Raw genomic sequence first — 18,858 nt, 5'->3', positions numbered from 1 at the left:
CCCTTAAAAATAAAAGCAAATCCTAAAACAACAGCAACTCTAAAGATTGTAAAAATATGTACCTCAATCAAGCTAAAAATCACCAGAAATCCAATAGCAATAGATGGCCTAAAATTTGCATCTAAGATTGCTTCTTAGATGGGGGGATTTCTACTGGAGAAGAAAAAAACTGAGAGAAAAAATAAAAACCTTTGAAAGAGGAAGAAGAAACCTCGATGGAGAGACCAAAACAGAAGGTCGTTCGATTTTTGGAGAGACACACAGAAAGAAGAAGAAAGGAGAAGTATCTCTGTTGTAGGAAGAAGAAATATCTCCGACAGAAAACTGAGATAAGAAAAAGAGGGCAGCAAAGTAAATAAACTTTTTTTGCCGGGGTAAATAAGGAAATCAGAATTTCTTTTGAGGGTTCAACCGGCCAAAAACGCCCAAAAAATCCCACTTGGGAAATTAAACAATTAAACAATTGAAAAAAGCCTGAATTTCGTCCCGGCTTATTATAGTCGATATAATGATAATAATTACTTAATTAGATAAGAATTAAGAATTAAGAAAGTAAGAGTGCCATTATCAAAACAGCAGCAGTGCAAACATCAGTTCCAAGAAATGAGCACCTCCCATTTATCCTTTCCCGCCAGTCCCGCCACTTCCCAGTTAAGAAACCCGTGCAGACGACATTCGCTTCACCGTCAGCCCATTACCCCCTTTGCAACAACGCTGCGGAATGGAAGAAACTTCGCCGGAGCAGAACAAGCTTCCCGAGCTAAAGCTAGGTATCTCAACTCAATCCCCCCTTCTCTCTCTCTCTCTCTCTCTCTCTCTCTCTCTCTCTCTCTCCAAATCATGTATTCTCCCTCTCCGTCTCACCATGAACTGTATTTCATGTAGATGCCAAACAAGCTCAAGGGTTTATCTCATTCTTCAAAACCCTACCCCAGGTACTCCCTATATTTTTTAATTTGATCATCCCCTTGTATGTAAAACCATGATTTTCTTTTTTCCCATGCCCTAATTTGGTTCCCCCTTGCAGAACGCGAGGGCTGTTCGCTTCTTCGACCGTCGGGTGAGTTCTAAACACTGCCTTCTGATGAATATTACTGACAAAAATTTTCACAGGATAATTTGCACTTGATCTTTATCATCATCATCGTCCTTTTTATAATCCTAGTTAGTTTACTTTTTTACATACTTGATATTTTTAATTAAACCACTTGTTTATGGGAAATGATACTTCCACTCCCTTTTGTTTTTCCCGAAAGTGATTTCATTTTTAGGAAACTGACTGCAAACATTAATGGGTGAAAATGCAGTCATTTTACGAAGAGAAAAACAAAAAAGTGGTGGAAATTTCATCTCCCCCTTTTTATTTATCAGTTAATTGTTCTGTGGTGCCTGGAGGGTTTGCGCGTTATCTCTTGAGTAGTGATCCCTACCTTAGATGGGTGCAATGGAAGCAATTGTGTTGAACTAGATGATTCTGTAAATTATGGTTTGTATGACTATGACCATTTATTAGATTTTAGTTCTCTATAATGACCCTTTGGGGTTTGATTGACATTCACCAAACAGCTTGGCCAACTGGAAAGAAAATTCGACCTCTCATCTGTTATTATAGTCTTGGTTTTGGTCATTTTGTCATCTCAGTATTCCAGACAATATGTTTCCCAGTTTTACCTAAACCTTGAGTTGATCTGGTCTTTTTGATTGTTGTCAGCATATACATTTCATGTGTTGCACACACACACACACACACACACACATATATGTAAGTATGTATATCAGTTAATCTCGGTGTGCCTATATGCATGCATTGTTCATGTAATACTATTGTTGTGCGTTCCACAAACCGTACATCACTGATTTGGGGTACTTTAGGCCACATTTGGATAACTCATGTTTTTGTATTTGGTTTTGGATTTGAGTTTTGAATATAAAATACATCAATCATCCTCATGCTTATGCTGTACGAGAGAGAGAGAGAGAGAGAGAGAGAGAGAGAGAGAGAGAGAGAGAGGGAGGGAGGGAGGGAGGGAGGGAGGGAGGGAGGGAGGGAGGGAGGGAGAGAGAGAGAGAGAGAGAGGGATTTCCCCAAAATTGATTTCCAAATAATGTCTTGCAGAACATATTTGAAAATTGGATTTTTTTTCACTGTTGTAGCTGATTTGGAAATCTAAGGATCTGATCCAGCTCCAAATCTCAACTGCAAATGTGAGAAATCCAAATCTAAATCTTGTGGGTATCCAGACGTGGCCTTAGTGATTTTACTAAAGTTAATGCCAATTTATGTATGTATAACCCGGCTTGTTAGCAACGTTAGCAATAGTGTGCTTTATATGGTGGTTTCAGCTTTTCCGCTATTATCATGATATGGGGGGACTCCAATCTGTGGTTTATTGGGTTATGAAAATTTCCTAGATCTGCTGTTTGGTCTCATCACCAATCTTGGGCATATAGACTAAACTTATTGTGTTTCTTTGTCCCTCAATGCTCTATATATTTATTTAGATTTTACCACTAAAAATGTTCTATATAATTAAAAACATATACCAAAATTTTGCTGAGAATTAATTGGCCTGTTGAACTTTTCCCGATCTTCTCATTGATGTCACATGATGCTTCAACCCACAAGGACCTTTCTGTGTAAAATTCATTGATGTAACCAGTCGAGCATGTATCTTTTCTGGTGGATGTGAAAGACCATTGAAATTTGAAGGGTTTGTGGAATTTTGTTGACATTGCCAAGCACCGTAAAACTCTTGATGACGAGAAGAGAAGAAGCCACACACAAGCTGTAGGGAAAACTCATGAAAACGAGCAAATGGGAGAGAACAAATCTAGTCGCACGACTTGTCTCCCTTGTATAAATAATGACGCAACATAATCACAATAATATCGCTTTGTCCAATACATTAATTGAGGAGAATAAGGGTAAGCCCTGTCTAATTATTACAAGGGATTTGCTAGTGCCCATGGCAGAAGGCATTTCACGGATGGTCTGTTCCTTTTTTAAATTAGCCACCTTGTGAATGAAGACAAAACATACTGAAAAGTGAGCCTGTGTGTCTGCTGTCAGATGCAGCTGACCATCCGCGAAATGCCTTTTGCGATGGACGCTAGCAAATCTCTTATTACAATGGAAATGATGGGTGTATGTAGTATACACTTGCTTACAAAAGAAACTACACACAAGACATTGGGAAAACTCATGGAAATGAGCAAATGTGAGAGAAAAAAATCTAGTCACACAAGCCATTAAAAAAATCTAGTCACATGACTTGTCTCCTTTACTAAAAATGACGCAACAGAATTACAACAATATACCTTTGTACCCTTTGTACAACACATTAATCGCGGGGCATAAGGGTGAATCTCTTTTTTTTTTTTGATGACATAGGGTATCCCAAACCCAATTTTTAGGGCGGGACTATTCCCTACGGATGCGCGCAATCACCCATAAACCATGTGCATCGGGTAAGCCCAGGGGGATTCGAACTCACATCAATGTGGAGCAAATCCATGACTTTAAGTCAAAGAGCCACCACACTCGTACGGGCTATATGGGTGAATTTTGTCTAGTTATTACACTTGAAATGATTTGTACATACACTTGTTTACAAAGACAACTCGCTATGACTTATATACAACCAATGATGGTGTATATAAGTCAGTTATCCCCCCCTCCCCAATTGATGCACAAAGCCATGATGTATCAAATTGCTAATAAAAAATTCTTGTATGGTACATGTCATGGCCTTTGTGATTATGTATGTAGGCTGATGTGCTAAAGGAAAATATGGTAATGTGATCCATCCTGTAGAATAGCATTGTCTGATTTAATGTCGATTAACCTCAATGCACTTCATTCGCTCATGAAATACTAGATTGGTGGTAATCTTCATAGCACTCTTATTGTGCATAAAGAGGTGTTGATAGAGGGAGTGTGATGCCAAAGTCCAAGAGAAGAGAACAAGGAAGCTAGACCACCTCACAAGATGCTGACGACATATCGATATAATGTTTCATCCGAAGATTTAAACAACATTTTGCTTCTTACATTTTCATGAAACAAACAAGCTCCTAGAAATATACACCAACCATTTGTTGAAAGATGTGCATGGACATCCAGCCCAATCTACATCAACATAGGGAGTTAACACCATGGAGGATGAGAACTAAAAAAGGAGACTCTGGTCTATAGTTCCACACTACTATCTTATGATCCGATGAACAATGGTACGATGGGGCACACGAGGAGGCAGTTAACACTATGGAGGATGAGAACTAAAAAAGGAGACTCTGGTCTATAGTTGCACGCTAGTATCTTATGATCCGATGAACAGCGGTAAGATGGGGCACACGAGGAGCAAAAAACAAACACACCCACCATCTGATCCACATACACAATATTTGGCTTGGTCATTGTCAAGTAAACTAAACTTCCCACAAGTTGGTGATATGTTTTTTTAATGACAATGATATATTTTAATAAAAATAGGGCTGAGTTGGGGACCAAGATGGTCGATACAAGCCGAGCAAAAAGAGAAAAGATACAAAACCAGAAAGAATCAAGTAGGGAAAAAGTAAAAAAAAGTTTCAGGACACTTCTATTAGTGTCAGACCGGCTAACTGATCGGCTGCAATATTTCCGGATCTTGGTCATCCCTCTAATCACATTCAAGGAATCACATTTAACAATTGGATGTTATACGTCGCTTGCCCCAACTAAGCGAATCGCAGCCAAGATTGCCTACACTTCCGCATTGGTTGCACCCGTCCGGTTCAATAGTCCGAAATATGGCCACCTCATGGCTTCGTTATCCTTGCGAAAAATACCCCCAAAACCAGTTGGCCTAGGGCTCTCCAAATTGGATCCATCAAAGTTTAAGGGAACGAAACTAGGCGAGGGGGCGACTACCTGGGAGCTGTCCTGTGCAAGAGATTTTGCTTTACCGCACCTCATCCAAGGAAGCTTCTAAGGGTCTATTTGGTTGCCATAAATTAGGGCTTTACCTGGGCCTTTATGCAGTTTTTGGGTGCCACGTCATCCAAATATGTTGTTTGTGTTGAAGTGTATTAAAAGGGTATTTTAGTCATTACACATATGTTGAGGGGTACTGTAATCTTTGTACACATGTTACCCTAGTTGGGCCTATATATACATCATATTACATGGGAGCTCCTTAGTGGAGACTGGAGACTCATCATCTTCTCCCTCACTCATCTTCTCTCTTTCCTTATCCATTCTCTATTCTAACATGGTATCACCATGTTAAGGAAAGATAGAAGAAGAGTGAGGGAGAAGATGATGAGTCTCCACTAGGGAGCTCCCATGTAATATGATGTATATATAGGCCCAACTAGGGCAACATGTGTACAAAGCCTACACTACCCCTCAACATATATGTAATGACTAAAATGCCTTCTAATACACTTCAACACTCCCCCTCAAGCTAGAGTGCGTACAATATATAACTCCAGCTTGTTACAAAGAAAAAACTACAATAACTAAAATACCCATACAACAAAAAATAATAATCTCATACACACAGCTAGCTTGGCACAACAAAGAATAAGGCAAAGAAGGGATCTTTTTCTTTGTTTTTTTGTTTTGTTTTGGAAGCTTGATGGATCTACAAATGGTATTTACAAAAGGAAAATGGGGATTAGGGACCCAAAAGAAAGGGTTTAGGGTTGGAAAAGGGATTTATGAAGAATGCTTCTCCCTCAAATGGGATGTTGGTGAGAAAGTATGGATTTGGTAATGGAGATTTGGGGTTTTAGGGTTATGGATTGGAGATTGGGGATTTAGATTTGGGGATTGAGATGGGGGTATAAAAAAGGAGAAAAATACAGCAACAAAGGATGGTGGATTAGCGGTTTTGGGTTTTGATTTGGGGTTTTAGGTGGAGAAGCCAAAAGGGATTTGGGAAGAAGATTTCTTCCTCATATATTCAAAAGAGAAAGAAAGGGAGGAATATGTAATTTGGGGTTGAGATATGTGGTTTTGGGTTATATATCTGAAGATTCTGAACAATAAGGGGGTTATAGGATTTACGGCAAAGGGTAGTGGGGAATAGGGTTTTCGGCAAAGGTGGGGTGAGAGGTGAGGATTTCACAGCAAAACAAAAAGGGGGTGGAGGCGTACTGGTTTAGCATGGAGAGAGAGAGAGAGAGAGAGAGAGAGAGAGCGAGAGAGAGAGAGAGAGAGAGAGAGAGAGAGATTTACGGCAAGCCCCAAGGGTTTGGGGTTTATGGCAAAGGTGGGGAGATGGTGGAGGTTTTGCGCACGAGTAGAGGAGGTTTACGTGAGAGAGGCATTGGAGGTGGGGTCGTTGGGAATGAGTTATGCTCAAGGGTGAGATAGGCCAAAGAGAGAGATTTTAGGGAAATCTGAAATGCGCTGAGAAAAGTTAGGAAGGGTTTACTAAAAAAAGGGTTAAGGGAGAGGGTTTGCACGTGGGATGAAGGGGAGAAAAAAAGGGATGAGGCGTGAAAGAGAGAGGGGGTTTGGATGGACTCTTCTTTCCTCTCTCCTTATCCATTCTCTATTATACAGTTTGGTTGCCAAATGAAATTTCGAACCCTTGGAGACTACTTGCACTGGCGAGGGTTTGCTGGTTGAGGTGGCTGCCGTGTCGCATTCCCGAAAAAAAAAACTCAAAATGGGTGGTTATTTTCTCTTAAACCCCCTGGATTTACTAGGGGTTCTCTCTCGTTATACTATTCGCCTTCTTTGCCTCACCAACACTACCGACGAACACAAAACCATCTTAGAAAAATCCATACCAATCTCAGAAAACCCGAATCCTTATCCATTTAGGCCGCAAATTCCTGAGGAGATGATCTGATTTGTATTAGGTGTTGTTTGTCGCTATAATCTATATCTATTTTGTAATCCGCAACCTATAAATTGCCCAGGCCGACGAAGACATCAGAAGGACAAGACTTTATTTTTAGTTTCTTCACCTTCTAACCGAGCCGCCGTGATGATGACCCAAAAGTGGCGCACCTCTTCCTTGATACTGTGAGGATGTGGTGATTCTTAAAATGGTGTTTGTGTGAAGGAAACATAAAGCATCGACATACCATGAATTAGGATATCCACAAATCAGGAATGTTTCGGTTTCTTTAGTTTCCGAAAATGAATGCGCGTTCTTGCTTGGATTACCCCTCCCAGTTGCTGAATTTATCGAAGCTGAAAGCTTTATGAATCACCCCTGGCCCCTGTCAATGTTTTTTTCCTTCCACAACAAAATGAAGAAGAAATGTCTGACTCTAGATCTGCTTTGAAGCCTTAACAGCCGACTTTTTGCAAGAACAAACATTCCAAAAGCTGCATGTCTGATTCTGGAATATTTCTGGTTTTTTCAATCGATGATGTTTTACCTTCCTCCTTTTGTTCATTATCTGTTCTTTTTTTTTTTTTTCATTTTGATTTTATTTAAATTTCTGTTTTTTCACTTTCTGATCTGATCTTGTACAAGTATTCTCGATTTTGTTCATTTTGTTCAACTTCTGGTTTTTTTCTGCACAATCCTCAGTGCTTATATTTCTATTTTTTTTTTTTTTCATTTTCTGATACTGTACATTCCTCTATTCTTTTTGATTTCTGGTTCTGGATCTTGTCTGAAGCGCAATCTCTGCTTCTAGATCCTGGTCCAAGTTTCTCTTCTCTTCTTGTGTACTTTTTGCATCTGATTTTTTAGGCTAATGTTCTAATTTCACCATCTATCAATTTTCTACGTACTTTTTTTTTTTCACTTTTCTGTGTCTAGATCATGTTCATAGCTTGGACCAGGATCGTGTTCTACTTCTGCATTCTATTAGATCTACTTTTCTTGTATTTTTACTAGGAAACTACATGCAACCAAACAACACTTTGCCGGCACCCTGCAAGAAGATTAATTAGTTTGTCTCCTCATTGACTACTTGCACCACTACATTACGAAGTAACTACATGCAACCAAACAGAACCTAAAGGTAGCTTCCGAAACACCCCTGAAATCTGGCCGGATACCAGCCCATCACACTACCAAGGAAAGAATCTGCTGATGGATGCCCCGACCACTCTTAGCTATGCCTTTGAAGACACGGCTGTTCCTTTCTTTTCAAATAATGCCAACAATGCCAAGTTCCACAAAATTCTAGCTGCGAATGACCACCCCTCAAAGAAATCCTCAGTGTGTGGTGCGGTGGTTTGGGGGGGGGGGGGGGGTGTTGGATTTAAATAAGGATGGTTTTAAATTTTGGCCGAAATACCGAAATTTTGGATTTCGGCCGGGACCGACACCGAAATTTAAGATTTACACTGAAATTTCGATTTTGGTTGTGGCCGAAACTGACATTAAAACCTTGGTTTCAAGAAAACATTTTGACTTGAGGGAGCTGTTCGAATGTGTTAGAATGTAAATTATTTTCGATGCAGGGACCTTTATTATAACTTTCAATGTATTTTTTATACTCCACTGTAAATAGGTCACACAACCATTAATTTATTTGTTAAAGTATAGAAGATAAATAACGCCTTTTTCCAACAGCTTAAGCTTTTGGAGAAGTTGGTAAGTTAACATGGTATTAGAGCCTAAGGTCTCGAGTTCAAACCTCCCAGATAGCAAAAATCCACATGCGATGGTCAGCCCAAAGTGGGGGACCACATGTGCCACGTGTTTGCCAAGTGGACCACACGTGCGGGGGAGTGTTAAAGTATAGAAGATAAATAACGCCTTTCTCCAACAGCTTAAGCTTTTGGAGAAGTTGGTAAGTTAACATTATTGAATAATAGAAATAGTCCTAAGTGACTCGCTAAAATATTCTCTTCTCTTGTTCAATATTATATCTTTCTTACAGTTTGCGGTTATGTTGTTTCAATGGTGTTGGGGTATGCTGGGAACCTCTGCATCGTTGATGCTACAAGTCTGCAAGGCAGAGATGAAGCATCAAAGTGGATATTGATATTCTAAGGATTTGCATGTATGTCCCAGGATGAGTTTGTAATTGCGGGCGCATTTTATGTAGTCAATGGAGAGAATACGTGGCAAAGACTAGGGGTGCAACTTGGGCGGCTCAACCCGGCCCAACCCGACCCTAGTTGCACCCCTGGCAAAGACCCTTCAAACTTCTATAAATTAGGTGACAAAGACCCTTGAAGCTTCTATAGATTCGTTTTTCAGGGTCATGCATATCCATACATAGGCAATCTCAAATGTAGACAAGGTAGCAATTTGTGGTATATCAGTTGGATTTCAATGTGTGCAATTTGGTCCCATAGATTTTTTTTTTGTTTATATTCGATCCCTATATTTTGCTAATATCTGTTCGAGCACTGATTTATTCATGATCACTTTGGTTCATTTGTATATCTTTACTATGGGCCACATTTTATTTTTTATTTTTTTCCAAAGAATTTCAAATTTGACCTATTTTGTATGCATTAAATGAACACTTTTGCCTTCACCATTATGAGTTATTATTCATTACAATGAAAGCTATGCAGTGATGCATTTCCCTTCTATTATTAGTTTTTGATGAATATCTTGAATGCCATGGCTTTTGTTTCTTGTGCATCCACTGTTGTTTTGTTTTGGAAACATTCATTTTTATGATTCTTGTCTACTTCTAGTTTCCAATTCAAGTTTGTGTGATTTGATCAGGACTATTATACTGCTCATGGTGAAAATGCAACTTTTATTGCGAGGACTTACTATCACACGACTACTGCTTTGAAGCAACTGGGTAGCGGTTCTGATGGTATATCCAGTGTGAGCATAAGTAAAAACATGTTTGAAACTATTGCTCGTGATCTTTTGCTGGACAGAACGGATCATATTTTGGAGCTATATGAGGGTAGTGGATCAAATTGGAGGCTGTCAAAAACTGGAACACCGGGCAATCTTGGCAGTTTTGAAGATGTTTTATTTGCCAATAATGACATGCAAGATTCCCCCGTCATCATTGCATTGTGTCCAAACTTCCGTGAAAATGAGTGCACTGTTGGGTTAAGTTTTGTTGATATGACAAAAAGGACACTTGGTTTAGTGGAATTCCTTGATGATAGCCAATTCACAAATGTGGAATCAGCTTTGGTGGCTCTGGGTTGCAAAGAATGCCTCCTACCAGTGGAGAGTGCTAAGTCCCCTGAGTTACGGATTTTGCTTGATGCATTAGCCAGAAGTGGTGTGCTTTTGACTGAGAGAAAGAAAAGTGAATTTAAATCGAGGGATTTAGTCCAAGATCTCAGTCGGCTCATCAAAGGCTCTATTGATCCAGTACGAGATTTATTGTCTAATTTTCAATACGCCCCTGGAGCTCTAGGAGCATTGCTCTCTTATGCAGAATTACTTGCAGACGAGAGCAATTATGGGAGCTATACTATCCGACAGTACAACCTGGAGAGTTACATGAGGTTAGATTCTGCTGCTATGAGAGCTTTGAATGTACTGGAAAGCAAAACAGATGCAAATAGAAACTTTAGCTTGTTTGGTCTGATGAATAGAACCTGCACTGCTGGCATGGGGAAACGATTACTAAACAGGTGGCTGAAACAACCTCTTTTAGATGTGAATGAAATCAATTGTAGACTGGATTTGGTACAGGCATTTGTAGAAGATACTGCACTTCGTGATGATTTGAGGCAGCATTTGAAAAGAATTTCAGATATTGAACGGTTGATGCATAATCTTGAGAGGAGAAGAGCCGGTCTGCTGCATATTGTAAAATTATATCAGGCAAACTCTATTTCCTTATTCATGCTATATTTTTGCTAGGATTGGTCATCGAAGCCTCTTGGCCCATCCCGTTTTTTTTTAAGTTCTTGCAAAGCTACCTTTGTTGAATCTTCTGTTTAAACAAATTCATCCAGCTGATCAGAAAAACTAGATTTGTTTTCCTTTTTTTGTTGCCCTGATTTCGGATAATCTATATCAACCAAACTATCATACATTAATCAGTAGCTAGCCTAGTGGGCCTTGTTCCTTGGATTTCTGACCACATTGAGGGGCTGTTTGGATATGTGGATTTTTGAATCCAGGTTTTAGTTTGAAAGCGGTGTAAAATTCTGGATTTTAGAATCCATTATCCTGGATTTTAAGTAAGAAATCCAGGTCTTAGAAGTCTCTCCCCCATCCTGAGATTTCTAAAACCTGGAAACACGGGACGATCTCCTACTCTCTCGCTAGATGGAAAGAAGGGCGAGAAATCTGAAAACGACGGACGGTCTCCTTCTCTTGTCTCCCATCCAGGATTTTGAGGAAACCCAAGATACTAAAATCCGCGTATCCCAATGGCCCCTGAAAGGTCAACTGGATCAAGTATTCTGAAGAGTAGTTTGACTTCTGGATGCCTTCATTTCCTCTGTAATAGCTTTCTTAACCGAATTTTTACATCATAGATTGGTGAATGTTCTCTGCTTTGTTGTTTTTCTTCATTCATCAGTATGAACTTATATACTTCTTTGATGTACAGTCGAGCATCAGGCTTCCTTACATAAAAAGTGCCCTGGAGCGGTATGATGGACAATTTTTGTCACTAATCAAAGACAGGTATTTGGATCCCATAGCGTATTGGAGTGATGATGATCACTTGAATAAGTTTATTGGTCTTGTTGAAACTGCTGTTGATCTTGAACAAATTGAGAATGGGGAGTACATGATATCACCTGGGTATGACTCAAAATTATCTGAACTGAAAAATGAAAGAGATGAAGTGGAAAAACAGATACATAGTTTTCACAATCAAACTGCAAATGATCTGGATCTTCCTCTTGATAAGGCTTTGAAGTTAGATAAAGGTACCCAATTTGGACATGTCTTTAGAATCACAAAGAAAGAGGAGCCCAAAGTTAGAAAGAAGCTCAACACACATTATACTGTCCTTGAAACTCGGAAAGATGGGATAAAATTTACAAACTCAAAGCTTAAAAAGTTAGGAGATCAGTACCTAAAACTAGTTGAGGAGTACACGAGTTATCAGAAAGAGCTTGTTATTCGAGTGGTTCAGACTGCGACAACATTCAACGAGGTGTATAAACATCATCATTTATTTGAAAAAATTCCTGTTGTATGAATACAACTATAATTCTGGAATTAACTGGTAGTTTCAGTGCAGGTGTTTGATTCTTTAGCTGGCGCGCTTTCTGAATTGGATGTCTTGCTCAGTTTTGCTGATCTTGCTACTAGTTGTCCTACGCCCTATATAAGACCAGAGATCACTCCCTCGGTAATGATATTGCTGCGTTCAATATTTCCATATCTATTTCATTTAATATTTTCATGTCTGTCATTGCTATGGAAAATCTTAATATTTCTATCCACACTCACTGGATCTTTATTCTTTCTACTTAGTTTTTCTGACCTCACGTTTTCCATCTTAAATTGCTCTTTGCTTGGAAAGTGAGCTCGTATCTCGGTTGGAAGGTGCTTTGTGTTGTCTGACCATGAGGTCATGGATTCAAAGATTAAAACTTTTCAAAAAGTGCCTCTATATTTTATGCTTCAAACTTTCTCTCAAAGATGGCCCATTGGCTTGCTTCAATTCAACCATGACCTTTTACCTATGATTTGTGGACACGGACACGAGTGTTGCGTCTCGACATGGACGTGGGGTGTCGGACACGGCAAACTCCCAAAATTTAGAAACGGGAACACGGCTAAAATAGAGAGTACATATACTCATGATTTGTGGACATGGATTCATGTGTCGAGTTTCGACCAAGTTTCGACACGGATACGAGGTATTTGACATTGAAACCCCTAAAAAACTAGAAATAGTGTCACACTCGTACATATAAAGTTGCTAACACTTCTAGCAATACATCTAAAAGTGTCTAAAGGAGTGTCAACAAGTGTGTACACAGGTGTCGTGTCGGACACGACACGATACGTGTATCAGCAACAAATTCGAAGTGTCGGCCAAATCATAGCCTTTTACCATACTTTTAAAAATGCCACTCTTCTCTCTCTCTCTCTCTCTCTCTCTCTGCCGAAAATGAGCTTATGTATACTTTATGAGGTGACAAGACAATGAGGAAGGGAAGTACTCCTTACATGTTTTGATTGCTCTAATGTTCCGTACTTTGAAAAGGGTGAGCCCTCATACGTGGCACTCTCGGGATAAGAGTAAGACTTTTGGGTTGTCTTTCTTTCTTTCGTACAATTGGAATGATGATTTTGGCATCCTCTTTTCTTGGCTATCAAGAAAAGGTCTCAAGTTATGTTAAAATATTAAAGGATAGGTTTGAAGAATAATAAACCGGGTAACATAGAGCTACTTCCTGGCGTGGGAAGCTGGAAAGTCCTATTACTTTTTCTGGGTTTTGGTGGTTATGGTAATGTACAACCCCTCATTAGCATTGGGGCTAACGAATGAATTAATGAAGAAATTGGAAGCGCCACTCGGCGCATTCAATGCCATTTCATGATGAAGGGAGTTTTTCAATATTGGTTTCCTTCCCTTCGGATCCAGTTGGAGGCGATACGTTGTTTTTTTGTAATCTTTCTCTGTTTCCTTCGGGTCTGGGATCTGGGATTTATATGGAGAGTCGGGGAGATTCATGATGAAGGGAGTTTTTCAATATTGGTTTATTAGCCTTCCCTTCGGATCCAGTTGGAGGCGATACGTTGTTTTTTTGTAATCTTTCTTTGTTTCCTTCAGGTCTGGGATATGGGATTTATATGGAGAGTCGGGGAGATTCGGTATCTTCTTCTTGCTCTCGCAATGGCAAAAAGAGAAAGATGCCAGTGGACTTATTTGAGATGGAGACCTCCCTCAGAGTTCTGGAAAGAATGGTATACTCAGAGGAACTTGCATCCAATCACTCGCCTACTCCAAAGGAAGTTGCCAGGGATTTCTCAAAATAGCAGTGGAAGTTATTAAAAGAAGAAGCTTCCAAGTCGCCGGAAGCACTCTTTTGGTTGACTGGTAAGTGGACCATCGAAGAATCACACTCCCCTTTGCATGAGCATCCTTTCTTCATCATTTTATTAGAGGAGGAACTAACCTCGAGGCGCCTTCGCTGGGAGGAGGGCAAGAAGAGGGGAATTCAGATCAGTGTTTAAAAACGCGGATTTGACGCGGAACGCGGCCAAGAAAAATCCTTGTTGACTCGGCGCGGACGCGGCCAAGAACGCGGTTAACATGGTTGACAAGGTCATAACTCGGGAGAGTCAAAGGAGTTTATTGACTCTGTAAGTCAAAACGCGGAACGCGGATGTGGTGAAACGCGGAATGCGGCTGAGGTAAAAAGGAGTCGACTCGGGCGAGTTCCTTGCCGAGTCAAGGAGTTTTTAAACACTGATTCAGATGTTAGAGAAGATGATAATGAGAAAGAAAGCTTCAGACGAGCAAACCTTATCGGATGTGGGACTCTCAACCTTGAGTATGGATGAGGAAGTATTTGTTTCTGAGGTGGTGGGTCTAATTCTGGAATTAAAGAAATCTTCCATCTAGTTTATCCCTTTGGGGTCTTTGTGTAAAGAGGTTCTAGAGTTTTTTGAAACTGTTTTAGTGGGATCCGATGGTTCAACGAATAGGATTGTTTTTTGGCATAGAAGGTTGCCCTCAATTATGGTTCGAGTGACCATGGTCGTTCGCCTAATGAGTTTTTGGTAGTGCTTTTGCAACCTAATCATAGGATTAACTTGATGAATTTTTAGGTCCTTATTCATGCAGAGCTGTGATTTAGGGGAATGGATGTGGATGATGGGATACTGATGTAGATTTTTGAATAGATAGGTATCTTTGGAGTGGTATAATGCAGGAAAAAGTGTATTGGTTGTAAATTTGTTCTGTTAGCTTTACCCCAACTGGTTCTGGGCATACCCGGTCCAGTTTATTGATATTTTGTATCGCAAGACGGGACTCCTGGTCCCCAATGCCTTTATAATATTAATGAAATTGTCATCTTTCAATATATATATATATATATATATGATGTTTCGGTGATTGATCTGACTTACATATTTTGATCGCTTTAATGTCCTGGGATAGCAAGGCATATATATGATGATTCGGTGGTTGATCTGGTGGGCCATATGGATGTTCGTACTTCGTAGTCCCCAAAAATGCTGACGAGTGTACTGTTTTCCCTTCCTCATTTTTTCTAATTCAAATATCAGGTATGTATTGGATTGGTAGGATGCTCTAGTCGCTCTGACTTATGGGCTATGTCCATGCTCCTGCTGCACACCAGACTAATGGACCAGGTCATCATATACATGCAATGGGGATGAGGATGTGAGGCTAGCGGCTTTTTATCACTCATGCCAGGAAATGTTTTTTTAAGTACAAAAGAAGCATATTTTTCAAACTATGTTCTATTGGTTCAGACCTAATTAACAAATGAACTTTTCACCCATCGTCACCGCTCATGTGGTTTTATGGTTCGATGGTCTAGACTGTCCATAATGGTTAGCTCTATGGATGGACCATTGTATGAAATCACATTGCTCGGACAATCTTAGCTGGTTTTGCCTTTTGATATGGACCATTGATCATTTCCATCTCGAACTATATGGTTAAAGGCCATCAATTGGACTACTAGGATTGTCCAATTGGTTTACTTTGGTCTCATAGACCATAAATGTAAAGCATTGTCCAAATCATCTGATCGTACAACCACACTTGGAGTCGTGATGGGCAATTAACCCTTACAGTTGTCTCAAAAATGCCTCATTGTCTGTGTACTATTATTGTACTTCACAAACTATCTCGTGCTGTCTTGCTAAGACTTTTCCCAATTTATCAACTAGCGATCTTAATATTTTTTTCTTGCTTAATAAAGTGCTCCTTCTCACAGACTTCACTTTTTGGTGTTGAGGTTTACAGGATAAGGGAGATATTATACTAGAGGGGAGTAGGCACCCTTGTGTTGAGGCTCAAGACAGTGTGAATTTCATACCCAATGATTGTACTCTCGTGAGTATCATACATAATTTCTGTGCTGAAGATACATGTCTGGCTTCTCATTATGCCAAACTTTTATCAGTAAATTTCTTTTGACTTTTTCTTTTTGGTCATTCTTATAACTTAGGTAAGGGGAAAAAGCTGGTTTCAGATCATTACAGGGCCTAATATGGGTGGAAAGTCCACATTTATTCGACAGGTCCAATTCTCATCTTGTATTGACACTCTTTACTTTTTGTACTTAATTTTATTTTACCTTCTACATGAGCACTATTTGAATGGAGAGTTCCATTTGTACAGAGTCATTCCAGTAGTTCTTGTGTTGAAGAATGATCAACTTCTTTCTAGCTATGAACTATGCCTTTCCTATGAGCTTTACTAATCTTGTAAAAAGAAAACTCAACTCTTATGCCATTGATTGCATTGAATATATATAAATAATGAGTTGTTGGCATTGATCAATATACTCATGAAAACATGAGTGTGTGCGTGTGTGTGGGGTTCCTGACACCACGTGTTAATGGAATGACCAGGGGAAAAAGAAAAGAGAAGGGAGAAACAACTATGGAAAGAAAGATGTCGTGGAGAGAGCTATAACGTAAGTCATTTGAAGATTTCCACTACCAAGTCATTTGTAGAGCGGGTCTGGGCCACCAAAGAGTATGAGCTACACTAGTTATAGGATAGCCGGTCTTTTTCTTCCTTCTTTTGAAATAAGGCATGTATGTACACATATAATGGCCCATGTAAGGGGGCATGCTGGTGTGTTGGGCCATGTGTTGTGTGTGTAGTACACAAAAGAGGAGGGCTGGTCATGTGGGGCCTCTAAGTGGAGTGGGCTGGATAAGTTAAGAAAGTTAGGGCTGAGAAAGTGAGTGCAAGTGGCTCACATCAGCCAACTAACTTGCCACCGATGCAAGCAAGTGGGCTGCCACCTCAGCTGGGTCAGCTAGCAACAGCTGGTCCACTCTAGAATCTTCTCCCATGCCTATAAATAATAAGTGGAGTGCTCGGATTTCCAGTTTTGAAGCGTGTTAGCGGAGTTTTCTCTTTGTAAGTGAGTTGGAGTTCCTTTCGTGCAAAGCCTGGGCTCTAAGAAGAGGATTTCTTTTCCTTCTCCAACAAAGAAATTTTGGAGAAGCTTGGAGCTATGTCACAAATATCATTTTCGGGAATTTCTCGGCAAGGGAAAATCTCGGGATATATTATTATTTTTAGTTTTTTGGGTTTATATCGGAAAAAAGATAAAAATAAAATTATTTAAAAATATATAAATGTATAGAAATTAAGTAAAAAATATAAAATTAAATTATTGGGATAATATCATGATATTATCGCTATATTTTATGTAAATATATTAAATTAAAAATGAAAATATCACCATATTTTTAAAATATCGGGATTATTTCTGGATTTTGTCGTTTTATCAAAATCTTGCGATAAAAACACGATATTTTGAAAATATCGGAGATATTTGTGACATCGGCTTGGAGTGTGTCTTCTTCCTTATCTTTTCTTCTTTATTTTCTTTTGGATGATGTCTTCCATGTGCTTGAAATGGTAATAGTTTCATTTGCATTTTCCTTTCATTTGCATTTTCTTGAAATCTTATCATAAATTTTCTATCCGCATGTCTTACTTTGTTTCTTATCTTTTGTTTAAAATTTCGTTTTAGGCTGCCTAAGTTCTATTCTCCACTGCCATGGAAAGATTAACCTTAGATCAGATCTGAAGTTACAAGCCAGATCTAGATCCAACTAGCAAGTTTCGAATATATAGACAGCACAGTTCATAGATCTGAACTATGTTGCCATACGCTGGTTGGATGAGTTTATACGCCTTGTTTCTGCTCCACATTCCTGTAATTTGTACTTCAATGCCCATCTGAGATTACCTTCTCTTTGGATCCACAAAACTAGAGAGGGAATCTAATCAAAACTGTGTAAGATTTACAGAAAGTGGTAGAACTGAATGCCTATAACAGTCAAGTTCACTAGCTGTACTTTCTGGACTAAAATGAACCCTCTGTTCCTTGCTAAATCTTACTTAATCTGCTCCAAAATTAACACCTGAAACATCCTCACATAAAGATCTAAAAGTTTTGAAGAGATCTTGCGGAGATCAATTCTCAAATCAAATATCAAGGACCTACAGTTCTCAGGCGTCAATATCCTATAATCTGTTGACAATCATCTCTCGGTTGGTCTTTGGATTTAAGTTCTGAAGCTAAACCTCTTCTCTGAGTATTTTTCCATCGCTTAGTTTAGTTTATGCCAAGATCCTCAAGATCTAGCAGAACTCACAAAGTTCTCGCAAGATCTACAGATCTAGAACCAACCAATTTCAAGCTCAATTCCAGGCATAACCCGAGAACAAGGAGCTCTCAGTTTTCTCCTGGATTTCTTTTCGAAAGCTACTTGTCCCTGAGATCTATCAACCGGTGAGAGTAATATGCATCTTGCTATGAAAGATAATTGTGCTTCATCAAGTTGCATCTGAGGAATATTTAGAGTTCTTCTACACGCTCTCAGTTTCACTCGAAAACCTGCTGAAAGTTAACTCTTGGTAACTTTGGAGTTATGCTCTTTGATCTTTACTTCAGTCATTTTGCTTCCTCTCCTTTGCTGAAGAATATGAAGCTGAAGGTCTACTAATCTCTTAGGAAAACTTTTAAGTCCAAATGAGATCTTCAAGGATAGATCACGAAATTGCAAATAAATAAACTCACTTCTGTTTACAAGTTCTAGCTCTCGGTTGGAAGAACAATTACAGCTCTTAGCTTAAATTCTTTAATACTCTTGAGTTCTTCTACTTTCAGAATGTTTTACGACGCTGATCTAAGAGAAATCTCACAACATTTCAAAGATTTGAGTCAGATCTGCTTCTATTAATTTCAATTCTCAAGATCTGGTTCAGAGCTCTTGGCAGGTTACTTTACTTTCATTGAGTGTTTGAAAACCGATC

General features: G+C 39.3%; 1 protein-coding gene across 2 annotated transcripts in view; it reads left to right on the top strand.

The window, feature by feature from the left end:
• The first annotated feature begins 612 nt into the window (after positions 1–612).
• MSH2 (MUTS homolog 2) overlaps positions 613–18,858 on the top strand; it is an 88,498-nt gene continuing 70,252 nt past the window's right edge. For both annotated transcript variants that reach the window (XR_013240047.1, XM_077372830.1), the window contains exons 1-8: positions 613–770; positions 886–935; positions 1,028–1,060; positions 9,648–10,721; positions 11,458–12,012; positions 12,100–12,210; positions 15,817–15,906; positions 16,022–16,093. Coding sequence is in view for 1 of the 2 variants with exons in the window: in XM_077372830.1 (XP_077228945.1) it covers positions 722–770; positions 886–935; positions 1,028–1,060; positions 9,648–10,721; positions 11,458–12,012; positions 12,100–12,210; positions 15,817–15,906; positions 16,022–16,093 (2,034 nt within the window). In the remaining variant the exon portion in view is untranslated. The remainder of the gene's footprint in view (positions 771–885; positions 936–1,027; positions 1,061–9,647; positions 10,722–11,457; positions 12,013–12,099; positions 12,211–15,816; positions 15,907–16,021; positions 16,094–18,858) is intronic.

This window comes from Tasmannia lanceolata, unplaced genomic scaffold (assembly GCF_043159265.1).
Source record: "Tasmannia lanceolata isolate RefF3 unplaced genomic scaffold, GAP_Taslan_0.1 ptg000037l, whole genome shotgun sequence".
Classification (NCBI taxonomy): Eukaryota; Viridiplantae; Streptophyta; class Magnoliopsida; order Canellales; family Winteraceae; genus Tasmannia; species Tasmannia lanceolata.
The sequence above is the reverse complement of the archived record's forward strand: the minus strand, read 5'-3'. Positions and strand labels throughout refer to the sequence as shown.